This window comes from Embiotoca jacksoni, unplaced genomic scaffold, assembly GCF_022577435.1.
Source record: "Embiotoca jacksoni isolate LCO1_2020_lvr unplaced genomic scaffold, fEmbJac1.0.p SCAF_20, whole genome shotgun sequence".
Taxonomy (NCBI): Eukaryota; Metazoa; Chordata; class Actinopteri; family Embiotocidae; genus Embiotoca; species Embiotoca jacksoni.
In genome coordinates this window covers 3069946-3086730 of record NW_027185341.1, presented here as the reverse complement: position 1 = coordinate 3086730, position 16785 = coordinate 3069946, and the positions used below count along the sequence as shown (strand labels likewise).

Here is a 16785-nt window from a genome sequence, read left to right as displayed (position 1 = left end):
ACAGTTACAGCAGGGCAATTTACACTCCTGATGTTCAAACTGAATTGAATTTCCTGTAAGTCCATTTGAAGGAATACTTTTTTTTTTTTTTTTTTTCCTCACCGCATCCTCTCTCGTCACTGTCGTCTCCGCAGTCGTTGAACTTGTCGCACACCCAGCGCTGAGGAATGCAGCGGCCGCTGGCGCACGTAAACTCACTGCCGCTGCAGCTCTGGTACACTAAACAACAAGCAGGGTCAGACGAGCAGCGGGTGCGCCGATCTTTAATTATCAAATCAAGGAGCCTCACTTTGTAGTGCGAGTGCGGACTGAAAGACCGTTCAGTGTAATTCTCTCTCACCACAGCCTTGCTCATCACTGTTATCCCCGCAGTCGTCCCAGTGGTCACACACGAAGGACTGCGGGACGCAGTAGCCATTGGCGCACTGATACTGGTGGATGGGACAGTGTTGACTTGCTGGAAATGAAACACGGTGACTGAGTGACGTACCCTGACACAACTTTTCACTGACTACACTACAGTAGATATTACACATTCCTGGTTTCACAGAAATTAGTCCGAACTTACAGAAGTTGAAGCAGTAGTGACATTACACTGTCCTTAATGGTACTTTGATAACACTTAAGCCTGTTTGGGGGATGGTTTTTTTTTTTTTTATTATTATTCTTTTGTCAAGCAGGAACGACAAATGTTCCACCTCGTTGCTGTACAACAACAAATATTTGCTGCCAAGACAAATACGACACTTGACTTTAGCGAAAGACAGGTCTTTTTTCCTTTTTTTTTTTCCTGACGTATTTTCAATTTCGCTTGGACGTCAGTTTCTCCCAGATTATTTGTTTTCAGTGTATCAGACAGAAAATATTGTTTATTGCATCTCTAAAACGTTGACCGCGACATGTTTGCTACTTACTGCAATTGAATTCATCAGAACCGTCTCTGCAGTCCCGCAGCCCATTGCAGTGCTGAGAGTTGTCGTAGCAGGCGCCATTAGCACACGTCTTCTCAGAGCAGGGTGGGTAGTCTGCAATATGAGACAAACCGACTTTAATGCCAACAAAGTGCTTCCTGTTAAACAGAAAATAAGAACTAACAGACATTTGACCGTATCTGTGATGATTTTTTTTTTTTTTTGGAGGAGGATTTGGAAGTCTTACTGCAGTTGATCTCATCGAAGTTGTCCACGCAGTCCTTCACGTGGTCACACCTGTAGCTGCCCGGGATACACTGACCCTCCTGGCAGGTGAACTGGTCCGAGCTGCAGGTCCGTCCACCTGAACCAAGATTGTACGAGTGGGTTTTGTTCATTGTTGTCGTCGTTCATGATTAAAGTGAAGTGTGTAAACTCCTGCTAATATTTTATTGCATCTTCATTGATCGGTCCAGAATTCTTGTTGTCACACTGACCTGAGACAACCCTAACCCGCAAAAATAAATTACAGTAAAACCTTAACTAAAACCGACTTCTTTTCAACTAAAATACTTTGTCTAACGGTTTTTTTTTTTATTGAGTTGATGTGGCCACCTAGTGGTTATATTCTCACTACTACACATGAACAGGCATCTTTTGGTACTTTGTGATGTACCCGAAAATGATGTTTAGATGTTAAGCCAGTTTTCTGGCAATACACACATCATTCCAAAGAAAATTCACAAATTAAATCTCTTTTCCCTTACAGAAAATAAACATTCACTTTGCATACCACAGGTTCTTTGTTCATCTGAGCCATCAACGCAGTCCTCCTCCCCATCACAGACAAATCCCGCCGAGATGCATTCACCACTTGTCACACACTTAAATTCCTGTGAGGTACAGGATGGAGATGCTGCCACAAGGGAAAAAATCAGTCAAAAAAATGTTTGTACATAAATAATTTTTAAACATGCTATGGTCCAACCTCTTTTAAAGAAACCCAAGCTTGATCCTTCTGTTTTTTTCCAATTTTAGGCCAATTTCTAAACTCCCATTTTTATCAAAAGTTTTAGAAAAAGTGGTTTCAACACAATTCTTAGCTTTTATGAATCATAACAACATCTTTGAGAAATTTCAGTCTGGTTTTAGAGCATTACATCGCACAGAAACTGCCCTCCTCAAGGTAACTAATGATCTCCTTTCAGCAGCAGACAGGGGGGAGATTGCAGTTTTAATTCTTTTAGACCTAAGTGCAGCTTTTGACACCGTAGATCACCATTTTAATCGATCGCCTCAAAACCTAGGTTGGCATCAAGGATGCTGCACTTAGCTGGTTTTATTCTTACCTTTTAGAAAGAACCTACTCGGTCACCATAGGTAATTACTCGTCTTCCGCAACACACATTACTTATGGTGTACCACAAGGTTCAATTTTAGGTCCAATTTTATTTTCTATCTACATGCTTCCACTCGGCCAAATCCTCCAATGACACGATGTATCTTTTCACTGCTATGCAGACGACACACAGATATACCTTCCGCTGAGCCCTGGTGACCCAAAGAGCCTGGATGCTGTCTTAGATTGTCTCTCTGACATTAACTGTTGGATGGCACAAAACTTTCTTCAGCTCAATAACTCAAAATCAGAAGTCATATTGTTCAATTCCCCAAACAATAACACCAGTCTCATTGAGTCAACTTGGTCCCCTGTCTGCTTATTTAAAACCTGTTGCCAGAAACTTGGGAGTAATGTTTTGACTCTAATGTTTGAGACTTAAATCGAAAGGTAACCATGCTTTTGCCATTAGGGCCCCTCGACTTTGGAACTACCTACCGGAGGAGATAAGGCTTTTTTATAGAATTGCTTTTAAGTGATGTCGTCCCTTTATGTCCTTTTATGCAGTTTTTTTGTTCCCCTGTTTTTCTTGGTTTATTTTATTGATTGATTTATTTGTTTGTTTTCTATTCCATTTGCTCGTTTTGGTTATTTGTTTGGTTTTCTTGTATTCATTACCTTAATGGTATGGTCTTTTTGCCTCCTGTTTTCTTAAATGTTTACCGGTATTGACGTTATGTATGACAATGCTTCACCTCTCTGTAGATCACTTTGTAAACTCTGTTTTTAAAGGTGCTATATAAATAAAGTTATTATTATTATTATTATTATTGTAGTTTGAGGACTCCCTACTTACTCTTTAGTCTGCTGTTTATTGTGTTTTTATTTCTTATTGTATTTTCCCAGTTAAGAAATGATTGCACATACATTGTGTGTTGAATTTATAGAATCAAAATCATTGGGTTCATATAATAATGTATGTTTTTCCAGTCATTAGTTGTAACACTTACGGCAGTTCAGCTCATCTGAGTCATCTGTGCAGTCTTTAGCTCCATCACACCTCCAGGCAATGTTAATGCATTGTCCACTGGTGCACTGAAACTCATTACTGCCACAACTTCCTGTAGAAAACCGAGAAACAGAAACATTAGTTTGAATACCATACATTTACTGGTTTTAACAGACCAGTTAAATGGGCTTTGTTTGAGCTTGACCTGCACACATTTGGTTAAAGTCAATCATTTACATTATTTAGCACTGTTTAAAATGCATTCAGTGACAGTCACATTGTACTTTAAAAGTACTTAAGGGAAAAGAAGGGGTATTTTATAGTTTCCTTGACAAATGAGTTACTATGTTTATGACATTTATAGTTACTCTTATTTCCTCTGTGTGGCATTTGAACCTTAAAGCATGTGATTCGGCCTTTAAAGGATAGTTAATTCTTCACTATGAATAAACAGTCAATCATATGACCCTGGAGATGTGCAACTGTCATTTCAAACCTATTATTGATGTCTGAATTAGCACGGTAACTCATTCTGTGTACTTTGTTCTTGTATCTGTTGTGCATTCTGTTGTGCATTCATAACTTTTCATTATTTAGTAAAAATTTACATTAGTTTTAAAATATAGAAAACAACTTTGAATAATTAAAAATCTCTTTTTATTTTAAATTCATAACTACATAAAATGTTGCTTTGCTTACAAAAAAAATATAAATTTACCCTCTGCCTCTTACCCTTTGAAAAGTCAACAATTTTTATAGTTTAAAAAAACAAAAAATGTCAATATTCACATAATTTTAATTCACGTAATAGTTTTCTCAAAGTGGCTATCAATCTACTTCAGTTAGATTTGAGTAGTTTTTATACAGCTCAGAAATGACATTAAAAGGGAGACATTTAAGCCCTGAAGTAATTCATTTTGGTGAGATTGGCTGTTTGATGATGCAAAAATCCCCAAAATCCTGCTGCGATCACTTACAATAGTACTTTTATTCCTTTCATTTGATCCCTAATTGCTTTAACATGCTGATTTCTATGTATTGTTTTGAAATGAAAAGGATAATGTGCACCTACCTTGAACAAGTTGAATCCCTTGGGACAGCAGTAGAAGAGGCAGAAGATGAAGACCTCTCAGGCCCATAGTTTAATGCTCAGTTTTCCTCCCCAGTGCTCTTGTATTTCACAGCTCAGGTATTAGTTTGACAAACTGTGTACAGACATGCTAAATCTGCACCCCTGACTCTCTCGACCCGAATGAATTCAAGGACTAAAACGTCTGGAGCAACCAGCAGAGTAGTAATGTGACATGGAGTGTTACAGCTTTTTATGGCTTGCTGCTTTACATAAACTTCATCTAAGATTAACTTTTACGTGTTGGTATGTTGTCTACATCAGCAAGAAAAAGTAACTACTCACATTTCCATAACAATGTGGCAAGAAGGTAACCCTGTATATAGCTGAAACCGGAGAGAATATACACTTTGATGTATTTGAAAATAGTATATTTCTGCATCCACATACTAAATATCATTACATCTGTATATTTTAGTACAAATCTGTTTATTGTTTACCTTATAAGCCAATTAAAACCAGACTGTTTGTCTTTTTAGGTCTGATTCTGATAAATCATATACATTGTACACTATACTCAAATTTGCAATAGATATTGATGATAGTGCTTTTATAAATGTACACACTTTGCATTGTGCGCAGCCAAACATGTATGTGTAGAGTAGTTTTTCAATTTAATTCATGCAGACGGATATTTAATATTATATATATGAATTTTTGGTTTAAGCGAAGAATAAAAAATAAAAAAAAACTGTCATTAACCTAAAGATGTTGCATGTTTTGTCAAATTATTGAGATGCTATCATATTTACAGTCAATCATACTGACGATGGTCAGCTTCCGTTGGTTTCCTTATTGTATTTTACAGCGTACGACCTTGTCACAGCCATCCCGCTCAATTGGTTTATAGCACAAAGGAGTATTGCTTTGTGGCTGAAACAAGAAGTGGTCAGTGTTCTTCCAGCGCAAATAGAGCTCCAGCTTGATGAATGTCTACTGACTAATAGCGAATGTGAGTGAAAGGCTCGAAGTGGTGCGTTCTTGGTCCACTTCTATTCAGTTTATACTGTATATGAAGGATTTACCACAATCACATCTTGGAGCAGGTTTTCTGATATATGCAGATGATACAGTTATTATTGTATCTGTAAAAACTACTTTGTTAGTTTCCACACAGCTGTCATATAATTTATAGACCATAGCGCAATGGTTTAAAAACCAATGTCCCACAATCAACATGAAAAAACTGTCCCTCCTTTTCTTCCAAGGCTCGGCCCTCAATAGGAGCTAATCACTTGAAGCTAAACATTAATGGACAATGTATTGAGCCGGTAAAATATCTGTGTCTTAGATAGTTTGATTCCCACCTAAAATTTGAGAAGCACATGAAAATAGTGAGCAAGGTTGCAAAATGAAACTTGCACGCACTTGACCTTCTCAGAAACGGTTTGATCTTTTCACAGTTAAGTTACTGTGTAACCTGCTGAAGAGACAGAAGAAGCATCAACAGCAACCAAGTCGCTTGTGATATGCAATCGAGCAATTAGTTTTTGACAGGAAGCTGTACACTGGATCCTGAATAGGAGAAGTTTTTAAAGAGGGTTCAGTCATGTAATCATGAATGATGTTGTTTTATGGTGCTTTTATTGTATTGTAATTTGTGTCTTGTGCATTGCACTGCGTTTAGAGTTTTTAATGCTTGTATTTATTGTTGAGTTTGTGTTCTATGTTGTTAAATTTAATGTATTTTACAGGGTCATCTCAGTGACATTGGTTCATGTTTGTCCCTTTACAAATAAAGATTAAATAAATAAAACACTGTATGGTTTGTTAACCGTCTTCATCACATGCACAATTGCTTTAAAAATGTTTGTCTGTAAAACTTTAGTGTCCTCTGGTGGTACAAGAAGATAATAGCAGCAGTACACACTGGAATCAGCACAGAGTAAAGATTAACATATTTCCCTTGACAGAAGCAGTTATTAATAACAATAGAAATCATAACTCTACACAGTAGGTGCTCATTAAAAAAGATGAATGAATTTTATAAAATTATTGCATTGCGTTTCGCATGTGTGTAAAACAAAAGTATCAGGGTAAAAATTATTTGATTGTTACGGTACTACAACCATCCGCAAACTCCTTGTTAAAAGACACAACACAAGAACCAGCAACCTGCCTTCTCAGTTATTATTTTCCTTTGTGGGAGAATCCATGAAAACTCATATGTCGTGGAACGTCCAATTATTTCAAAATAGGGTTTAATATACAGTATTTCAACTTTTTGTAAGGTTAGAATTCATAAAATACTATATTAAATGAGTGGCAAAGGAAAGATAATACAATACAAAACTGGTAAAAGATTTTAAATATTGTTATTTTAATTTACTCTAGGGAATAACAGTGTAGCATTAATCAAGCATCAAAATAAACAAAATAGTATATAAATAGAACATCAAGCAATTTCAATGTAGTAAAAGTTATACTAAAATATATATAGAGGGAGCTAACAAGCCCTAATTGGAAGAAATAAGACATTTTACATTTCATTATAACAAACTCGTCTCATTCAGAAAATGTTAGTCTGGAACATTTTACATAAAGTAATTACTTGTAAATTCATAGATGAGGGAGACATTAACAGGCCAAGAGTTCAATATAAAGCAAATACAAATTTCTAGGTTCCAGGCTGATATCTAGTTCAGTGCTTTTGAAGAATTCTTAAGTAAGTAAAATTTCCATTAACTGAAAATATCGAGATGGAGTGAGACAAAACCTTGAAATCATATCCCAAACTACATATAATGTCGTAAAGGACAGAAGGGATTGATTTAAAACTGCTTATAATTGGTCCGAATAGAGTTCACACTATACAAGTCAAAGTGATATCAATAATATTCATTACAGCAGATTTCTTCAAGCCATTGCACAAAAACTACAGTATGCAAAGATTGCGCTTCTATTTCTACAACGCTTACTATAAAGGAATACAGATGGTGTGCAATATTTGGAATACAAAAATTATAAACAACAATAATTAATAGGTTTGTGATCGAAGTAAATGTTACTTCAGTCTGAACCTTTGTGGTTCTGCATTAATTGAACCGTCTTCCATCATCTTGCATGTAGTAAGGGTTGCTGTGGCCTTGGCTCTGAGCGTAGGGGTTGTTCTGGGGTCGACTCTGAGCGTAGGGGTTGTTCTGGGGTCGTGCCTGGTCATAGAGGCTGCTCTGGGGTTGTGCCTGGTCATAGAGGCTGCTCTGGGGTCGAGACTGAGTGTATGGGTTCATGTCATCCCGGTCGTTATCTGGGCGCTACAGTGAGGAAAAAAGAAGTTACTTTGTGAGTGATATCTGAGTGAAGGTAAAGAAAACACAGAGATTGATGACAACACAGTCAATTTCCCACCAAGTTCCTCCTATTAGGGATCAGGTTTTGCCGGCTGTTGCTTGGAGTCATCTCCAGGTTGGTCCTGTTGTCCAAGCCGCTAGTGGCCCGTGGGATCTTTGCCATCCCGCTATTGGCAAAAGATGGACGGCCATCATTAAATGAGCCTGTCTGGCTGTTGACCAATGGTGCCTTGGCAGGAGAGTTGTAATGGCTGTTGTAATGGCCGATGTCTTGTCCCTTTACGGCATTTCTATTCTTCTTGGAGCTTTTGTTTGACAATCTAATGAGATAAAGTATAAAAAGTGTTATGGTCTACTGTTACTGTGTCTACATTACTGTATTGTATTTGCAAAAAAAATTATCTTTGATTACGAGTATTTGCAAACTGTTTTTGTGTGTCAAATAAATTGTAGATTTACAAACCATGATGTCTTATAATAATAGGGGTTCATAACTGACATGCCTCATTACGTAGGGGTAAGTGGGTTGCAGAAATATAGAAAAAATATGACAGAAACAATATGGAGGTTTTAAAAGAGGGTGATTGAATAGGTGAGAAACTTACTTCATAGACACTATTGGCAGAAGGATGAGGGTTATGAGCAGCAGTCCCCCAAGTACAGAGCCGACGATTACCAGCATGAGCTGCCACGCTAATAAAACACAATGAAGGCGATATCTAATCATTTTCTGAGGACAGAATTATTGCATGCATTTTCACAAGGACTGTCATTTTGTACTTGCGTTGTTGCTTTCACAGTTAAAAGTGTTCTGTGTACTCACATTCATTGCAGTTAAAACCAGAGTAACCAAATGGACAACTGAAAGACAAAAACAAGGTTCATTGTTTAATTTCATTTTAGCAAACCCTCAATAGGTAGTTAGGTAGTTAGGTAGGTAGGTAGGTAGTTAGAGAAGCACTTACTTATGACAGTCAGACCCCTTTGCTCGTTGCCCACTGGGACAAGCTGCAAAAAAAAATTAAAAAAAATTACAGTCAGTAATGTAGTTAAAGACAGAGTAACACACACACTTTCTCTCTCTCCTGCTCATAAAATTATCCTACCAAGGCACAATCTGTTGACGAAGGGGCTCTGAATGTAGCCGTCCAGACAAGTACAATTGAAAGATCCATCTTTTGAGGCGCAGTTTGTAGTGCTTAAATGACACGGTCCCCTAAAACACAGATCTTTCTCTGTAATTGAAGGGAAACAAGAAGGTAGTTTTAGTACAGCTTAAATCAAACACACAGACACAAACATGTACAAAAAAACCACAAAAAAAAAAACAGAACATGACTGGGTATGAACTGAGATGTACAGTATGCTGATAGCAGTTTAGAAATATAACTTTCACAAAGATATCATTACTGATTAACTGAAGGATACTCTGCACACTGTGCAAAGATCAGCATGTACAATGACAGAGGGCAGAGAGAGACGTGCACAGAGAACAACTGGCAACAATAATCACTAACTATGCATGCGAGTGAGAGCCGTAGTCTGCCATCAAAACAAAATTTGGTGTACACCATTTTCATGGAGGACAATTCGACACGTGACACCAGGATAGCAGAGTTATTACTGATAAGTGAGTAACATTTAGCTGCTTCAGTTTCAGGGTCATGTTCCAAGTGTACATTCGGGATCACTGTCAGTTTCATGGCTCACTGACACATGCAAGTAAAACAGAGCCATGGTGTTATTGGAGCTTTTCAAGTCAAAATATCTGTTATTAAATGAATCCTAATGGAGTGATAAAAATGTTTGACTATAAGGGCAGTAGTTGCATACCTTGACCCCCTAGTGGACAGTCACCCCAAACTACACCAGCTTTCTGGCTAGGTCCCTTTCAAAATCATCTGCCTAGCATCCACCAATCATTTTTATTTTTTCTCTTCTCCTTCTTTAACAATAAAAAAGAAAAAAAAAAAGAAAGAAAAATAAAAGAATTAAACACTTGCAGAATCCTCCTCGAACTGGTACTACAAACAAATTAGACTGATTGAAAAACATCTTATGCCTTGCTACAAATGACTACACTGACATTTCATTTCTGAAACTCGCCAATGTCTGCACAGACTTGTTAGTTAATTTCCTTTTGAGACACATGCAACAAATAATAAAAGAAATGGTTACCCAAAGAAACTGCAGGTCTTAAAACATCACAGGAAAACATTGCATAGCCCTAACTGTGATATCTACCAGCAAAACAAAACCATTTAAAAAGCACATGTTTTACAACCAATTAACCACTACTGTACAACATACAGTACAAACCATAACTCTATTATATTCTGTTTGCGAACAAATCTGTCTTGTTTAAAAATTATTTTCACATTTCTTACCATAGAACTGGATATAGATTTGACATATATAAGTAATAAACTTACCTTTAAAAATTGAATTGGCCAAAAAACAGCCAGAACAGTTTGTGACAGTTTCCATCTGTTCCGTAATTTTGTTTGTGGTGATCTTAGAATTTGCTGTGAAGATGATTTCTATGGATGCGTTGACTGTGCCCTCTGACCTCGACCCAGCTCTGCTTTCTGTAAATGGCCTATATGGAGAAAATTCACGCTTAATGATGATTATATTATGCACCTTGTATAATATGATGTAAGGGTACTGTAAGTGGTTGGTTCTAGATAGATAGATAGAGAGATGGTAGACACTGTTGTCACAGAGACTTACTCCAGTTTCAGGACTATAGATCCAGAGTAATCAGGATCAGTAAAAACCTTCGACAGCTGTGATTTGAAAAGAAAATGACGTTTTGTTTAGTCCATCATGTGATGACAAATGGATAAAGTTTAATACCTAAGTGGTACACAGGTGAGTTGAACTGGTCAAGTCAAGCATTTACAAAAAGCCACGTTAAAATATAGATAGGGATAACCAATTGCTTACCTCAGCAGTAATGGCTAAAGAGGCACTTTTAAATTCTGTCGATTTCTTGTCCTTCATGCTGTCCACAAATGGTAAATTAAGCAAGTTCAGTTGTCCAGGGAAGACTTTGGCTAAAACAGGACAATATCAGTGTCAGAAAGTTGTACACTTGGAAAAATACTTTTTCAATATGGAAATCATTGTTCCGCTTTCTTGCCAAGAATTAGATTAGAAGATTGATGAATATGAAGCTACAACCAGCAGCCAGTTCACTTCACATTAGGAATGGAAACAAGTGTAAATAGCTAGCCTGAAATGTCCTCAAGGTTACAACAATGTTGTTATGTCTATATATATATATATATATATATATATATATATATATATATATATATATATATATATATATATATATATATATATATATATATATATATATATATATATATATATATGTATATGTACATGAGATCCTCAACATAACCCCCAGAAAACAAATATATTGTTTTCCCTTTTGTTTTTTATAATTTAAACAAACGGAACAACACATGTTAAATAGTGAATTTAAGTGTTGCTTTTAGGCAGATTTGGTACCTTTCGGCTGAGCCAAGCTAACTGTTTCCTCCCATGTCCAGTCTTTACATTAAGCTAAGATAAAATAAAATAAAATAAAAATAAACTAAACTAAACTAAAATAAACTAATATAATATACGATAAACTAATCTAAGATAACCATACCACAACACACCATAGCATCTCCTGGCTGTAGTTTAAGAGAAGTGCTGATTCTCATTTAACTCTATTCCAAATGTGTTTATAGTTAGACCTGTTAGAGTGACCTGAAAATACTGTAATGAAACTGAACTACTTAAAACTAACTACCTTTAGTAATACTAGGTAGCTGGGACTTGCTTTCCTACATCCCGCAGATACACACTGCCCTACCTTCTGTTATTACATAGTTTTCATTATGTCACTTTCCCATGGAGTAGAGACCTTAAAGTGATGGTACGCAAGCAAATACTTACCATTCTGACAACGTTGCATGACATAATCGTAGCTATCACCAGGCAGACACAAGCACGAAAAGGAATCACCCAGAGGCTCACAGGTGCTTCCCTGACCACATGTGTTTCCAATACAGGGATCTTTAAAGTTCAAGGGAAAGAAGCACACACACACAAACGCACACACTCAGTAATGTAAACATTTAAAGCATTATGTGAGCGCCTAAAGCAATGGACATTTGGGTACACAGGACATGACAATGTTTGGACACTGGTCAAATTACCTGGTTGTGTTGTAGGTGGAGGAACTGCTGTAGCTGGAACAGTCGTGTTTGTATCCGGAGCAGTCGTGTTTGTACCCGGAGCAGTCGTGTTTGTATCCGGAGCTGCTGTTGTTGTGGGAACCGGAGTTGTTGTTGTTGTGGGAACCGGAGTTGTTGTTGTTGTGGGAACCGGAGTTGTTGTTGTTGTGGGAACCGGTGTTGTTGTTGTGGGAACCGGAGTTGTTGTGGGAACCGGAGTTGTTGTTGTTGTGGGAACCGGAGTTGTTGTTGTTGTGGGAACCGGAGTTGTCGTTGTTGTGGGAACCGGAGTTGTCGTTGTTGTGGGAACCGGAGTTGTCGTTGTTGTGGGAACCGGAGTTGTCGTTGTTGTGGGAACCGGAGTTGTCGTTGTTGTGGGAACCGGAGTTGTTGTGGGAACCGGAGTTGTCGTTGTTGTGGGAACCGGAGTTGTTGTGGGAACCGGAGTTGTCGTTGTTGTGGGAACCGGAGTTGTCGTTGTTGTGGGAACCGGAGTTGTTGTGGGAACCGGAGTTGTCGTTGTTGTGGGAACCGGAGTTGTCGTTGTTGTGGGAACCGGAGTTGTTGTGGGAACCGGAGTTGTCGTTGTTGTGGGAACCAGAGTTATCGTTGTTGTGGGAACCGGAGTTGTCGTTGTTGTGGGAACCGGAGTTGTTGTGGGAACCGGAGTTGTTGTTGTTGTGGGAACCGGAGTTGTCGTTGTTGTGGGAACCGGAGTTGTCGTTGTTGTGGGAACCGGAGTTGTTGTGGGAACCGGAGTTGTTGTTGTTGTGGGAACCGGAGTTGTCGTTGTTGTGGGAACCGGAGTTGTCGTTGTTGTGGGAACCGGAGTTGTCGTTGTTGTGAGAACCGGAGTTGTTGTGGGAACCATAGCTGATGTTGTTGTTAGTGCAGGGAGAGTTTTAGTTGAAGTACCAGTGGCTGGGACTGTAATGGTTAAAACAGCACAATATAGCAGTCGGTAAATGAAAACCTGTCGACAAAGTATTCAGCTACATCTGACTCATGCATGTTAGCAAGTTAGACACCAGAGAATATCAATTAAGTCTATTAACAAAAATTGTTTTACAAGTTGAGTGAGTGGACATAAAAAGGAGGAGAAACAGATAGAGTTAATGCTTCCAAAAATGAGAATGACTTTTTCAAATGTAACCTGCTTCATGAAGTTATATCCTTTCTCCCATTGAATTATTAACAATAGCCAGAGCATATCATGATCAAATAATATAACATTTTATGGAACAGCAGTATGATTTATGGGTTTATTGGCAGTTTTCCTTTCCTTTCTTTGACGATAAAAAAGGACTAATAACGCAATAACAATTAAAGCTGAAGAAGTAGATGGTGCATTAAATGGCCCCGCCATACTTTATATTGATAACATAAAATAAGTGCAGCTGTTCACTGTGTAAATACATAAATAAATACATAGGAACTGGTGAAACTACTCATGTTGTCCACATCAAGGACAGTGAATTCATAGAATCGACATACTGTTTTATTCTGCTTAAACACATTGGCTGTGTGGTGTGAGCAGCTATAAAGAAATTCTAGCTCTCATACAGGTGTTCAGATTTAGACGTATAGTTCAACAATGTCAAAATCACTAGATCACAAGATTTTTTTTTTAGAAAAATGACCCAAAATGCACAAATGAAAACAAATCAAACAAAGAAATAAAGTTAAATCCCGCTTTTTTTTTCTTTTTTTTTTTATAATAATTTTTTATATACCATTGGGATGAAGAAAAAAAATGTAGGACCAAATAAGGTCTTTCACGTTAACTCATCCCCATAACTTTTCAACACTAAAACCAACAGGTCTAGCACCTGCCCCCACAAAGTTCACTTAAATCTCATTTAGGTTTCAAACATGTAACGCATCAACCAGACAAGAGGACATGAATCAACAAAGACACTTCGTTGATTGGAATGGGCTATTCAAAGGAAGGAAGGAAGGTAAACAACGGGGTCATATGGTAAAATCAGATTGTTGACATGAACACACTAGTCAAATACATAATTTTTTTTGTTTGAGTGCCAAACTAATCCAGATTTAAAAAGGTTGCGAGGCAAAGCTTGAAACAAACATGCAAATTTTGCCTTTATTGGTACCTTTTGATTGCATGATAATCAAATGTCTGGGTTTTTAATTTGTTTAGAAACAAAACTAAGATAAAGAAAAAAGAAATACTTAAATAACTGAATGTTAAAAGATGGGGTACTCTGATGATAAAGGAAAAACGTTTCAACAGATGAAAAACGTGACACTGGGACTAATTCCAGTCATTGTGACTGAAGGGGAAAAAGGACGAGATGACGTTCATCCAAAACCCGTGGACCAGACATGAACAACTTTAGAAATGTAGGATTTAAAGTCGAGATAATAAAATCAGATTACTTACCAACAATGGCCACAACTATCCAAAGGACAAACAGGAGTGTGAATTTTTGAGCCATTGGGAAAAATAGGACGGTAAATCTCCACCAGGAGTAAGAGAGCCAGTGAGGGCAACGAGTGAACGAGGCTTTATTGCCCTAAAAGCTTGGATGACAAGAGTTCAGGTGTTCTCCACTGGCAGTTTTAATCATTAGCCACTCCTTTAAGGGTTGTACCGTGTGTGAACCAGAAAAGGAGACTCAGGGGCATACTTTCCATTATTTATCTCCTCATCAATCTTCCACGACACATTGTATAGCTCTATGTTTGTTTTTGTTAATTGCCAAAAAGTGTGTCATAAATGTAATAGCTGTAAGTTTAGGCTGAAACGGGTATACACAGATACAAAATAAGAGCTGGCCGCCCTGTGAAATGCAGGGTGAAAATAAGCATGAACTGACTTATCAAAAAACATTTTAAATTAGACAGGGACACGCCTGTTAAAACCATATTTGACCATTCAAATGTCTTCAGTTTAATACAACACAAGACTAAGAAAAGCAGAAGATCCTTATTACTGAATAGCTAGAACCACTCTGTGTTAGGCATTTTTACTTCAATTAAAAAAACAATAACAAATGACATGATTAATACTAATTAATAATATTCTCCCTGGGCCTGCGTGGGTTCTCTCCGGGTACTCCACCATCCAAAGACATGCATTTCAGGTTCATTGGTGATTCTACAAATTGCCCTTAGATGTGAATGAGAGGGTGAATGGTCTCTATTTGTTGGCCCTGTGATAAACTGGGGACTTGTCCAGGGTGGAACCTGCCTTCGCCTAAAGTGTGCTGGGACAGGCTCTAGCTCCCCCCGTGACCTTGTTCTGAATAACAGATGGATGATTAAAAACGTTGCAGATTCATTTCTGTTGACTGATTGATATTGATTGTTTCACTGCTGCAGAGGTCAGATAACATTCCTCTAACATCAATTAAAAAACGTTTCCTACAGAAAATATTTGATTATTTCAAAATAAAATGAAACAAAACCTGTCATTAAAACACAATTAATCACACAGATTTCAAACAGTTCATTTCTGTGGTTTGCTTTGTTTTTTTGATTAAAAGAGTAAAGATACCAAAACAATCTTTGGTATAAAATCAGATTTTTTTTTTTCAGTTCTCAGAACTGACATTATTTATAAGTAGTTATGTTCAGAGTCCTGGGTTACTTGAAATCTCGTCTTCCTTTGTGGCTATGGGTAGACCAAATGTATATACACCATATTGGCACTCAGGAGTACATGAACACTTCTCCACAGCTGAGAAGACGTTGGAGAATTTGTAGAACCAAAACAAAATCAAGATACCTGAAGAATAGAAACATATAATGAGAAACCGGCTTATTTTAAATATTCATTCAACACATCTGGTTGTTACGTCGAGCTCCATTTCTTAAGGATATCTCAGTCTCAGAGTTTATAAGTTACCAATTGGGGCAATAATAAGGAACAAAGATTACATTTCTTGCCAGTCACTTTATGAATTTATTACACTTCCACTGGTCGCCATTTAGCCCTGAAGCACCGTCTTCAAACAATATTTTTTTTCACAGGCCCAGTTAAAACAGGAGTGTCCACAAAACACCATGGAAAGAAAACTGTGAAGTCCAATGTGAAGTCCAATAATGTTTATTCTGGAAGTGACTCAACCCACTTACAACACCGTTATCGGAAACTGAATGGCCAATAAAAGAGGGTGGAACCAAGGATAATGTGACCTTTTGTTTGAAGACGTCACATGATGTGTGATAACACGATCTTGGTGTAAACACTTAAAAAAGTCTAAAGAAGAGTCTGACAAGACTTTTACATTTAAGTTAAAACGCTGGAAATATCAATATTATTTAAACTAAATCTGGACTAATGGTCCCAAAGTCTTTTAAAGTTCAAGTGGGAACCAAACTATCATCCCATCACCACCTATAAAACAATATCATCTCCGAGTTGACCTTGATCCCAGTTGCAAAGTGTGAATCAACACAACTCTTACGCCACTTCAGCGTCATCATGGGTGTCCGTGGAAAAAAGACTGAAATGATCAAAAGATACAAACAGGTATGTTTTACTAAAGTTCAAACACAGGTTATGTCGGTGAAAATGAAATAAAAAAGAGATTAAATCGATAAACAGAAACATATCTGTTTAATGAGCTGCCATTAATGCAAATAGCAAATAGTAATGCTTTGGAAAATATATTATGATATTGATATTTATTTCTCTAATGGACTTACAAGTTTTTAAATATATGAACCAGCACTGGTCAAAATATGTACAGGTAACAGCATTAAACAAATATAAATCTGGGCCCAATCTGGGAATGCTAGTGAAAATGAAATAAATATGTTTTTATTTGGAATTTAAACTGGGAATATAAATCGACGTCATGGGCGACAGGGGAGGCTGCTTCAAGTTTTTTGAGCTGTCAC

At 37.3% G+C, this 16785-nt stretch overlaps 2 protein-coding genes across 2 annotated transcripts in view; both read right to left on the bottom strand.

The window, feature by feature from the left end:
- The window catches only part of lrp2b (low density lipoprotein receptor-related protein 2b), a 37937-nt gene extending 33539 nt beyond the window's left edge, over positions 1–4398 (bottom strand). Inside the window, exons 1-7 of the mRNA XM_069155586.1 lie at positions 4332–4398; positions 3261–3371; positions 1705–1827; positions 1159–1275; positions 915–1025; positions 341–457; positions 103–219 (exon numbers count right to left, since the gene is read on the bottom strand). Coding sequence (XP_069011687.1) covers positions 103–219; positions 341–457; positions 915–1025; positions 1159–1275; positions 1705–1827; positions 3261–3371; positions 4332–4398 — 763 coding nt within the window. The remainder of the gene's footprint in view (positions 1–102; positions 220–340; positions 458–914; positions 1026–1158; positions 1276–1704; positions 1828–3260; positions 3372–4331) is intronic.
- A 3025-nt stretch (positions 4399–7423) lies between these two features.
- LOC138202343 (mucin-13-like) lies at positions 7424–12787 on the bottom strand. Its single transcript, XM_069156281.1, has 11 exons — positions 11974–12787; positions 11636–11755; positions 10628–10737; positions 10412–10467; positions 10111–10277; positions 8785–8913; positions 8644–8686; positions 8502–8539; positions 8284–8371; positions 7737–7998; positions 7424–7642 (listed from the first exon to the last, which is right to left on the bottom strand). Exons 1-11 carry the CDS (start codon positions 12785–12787, stop codon positions 7424–7426), a joined length of 2046 nt encoding a protein of 681 aa, XP_069012382.1.
- Positions 12788–16785: the final 3998 nt, after the last annotated feature.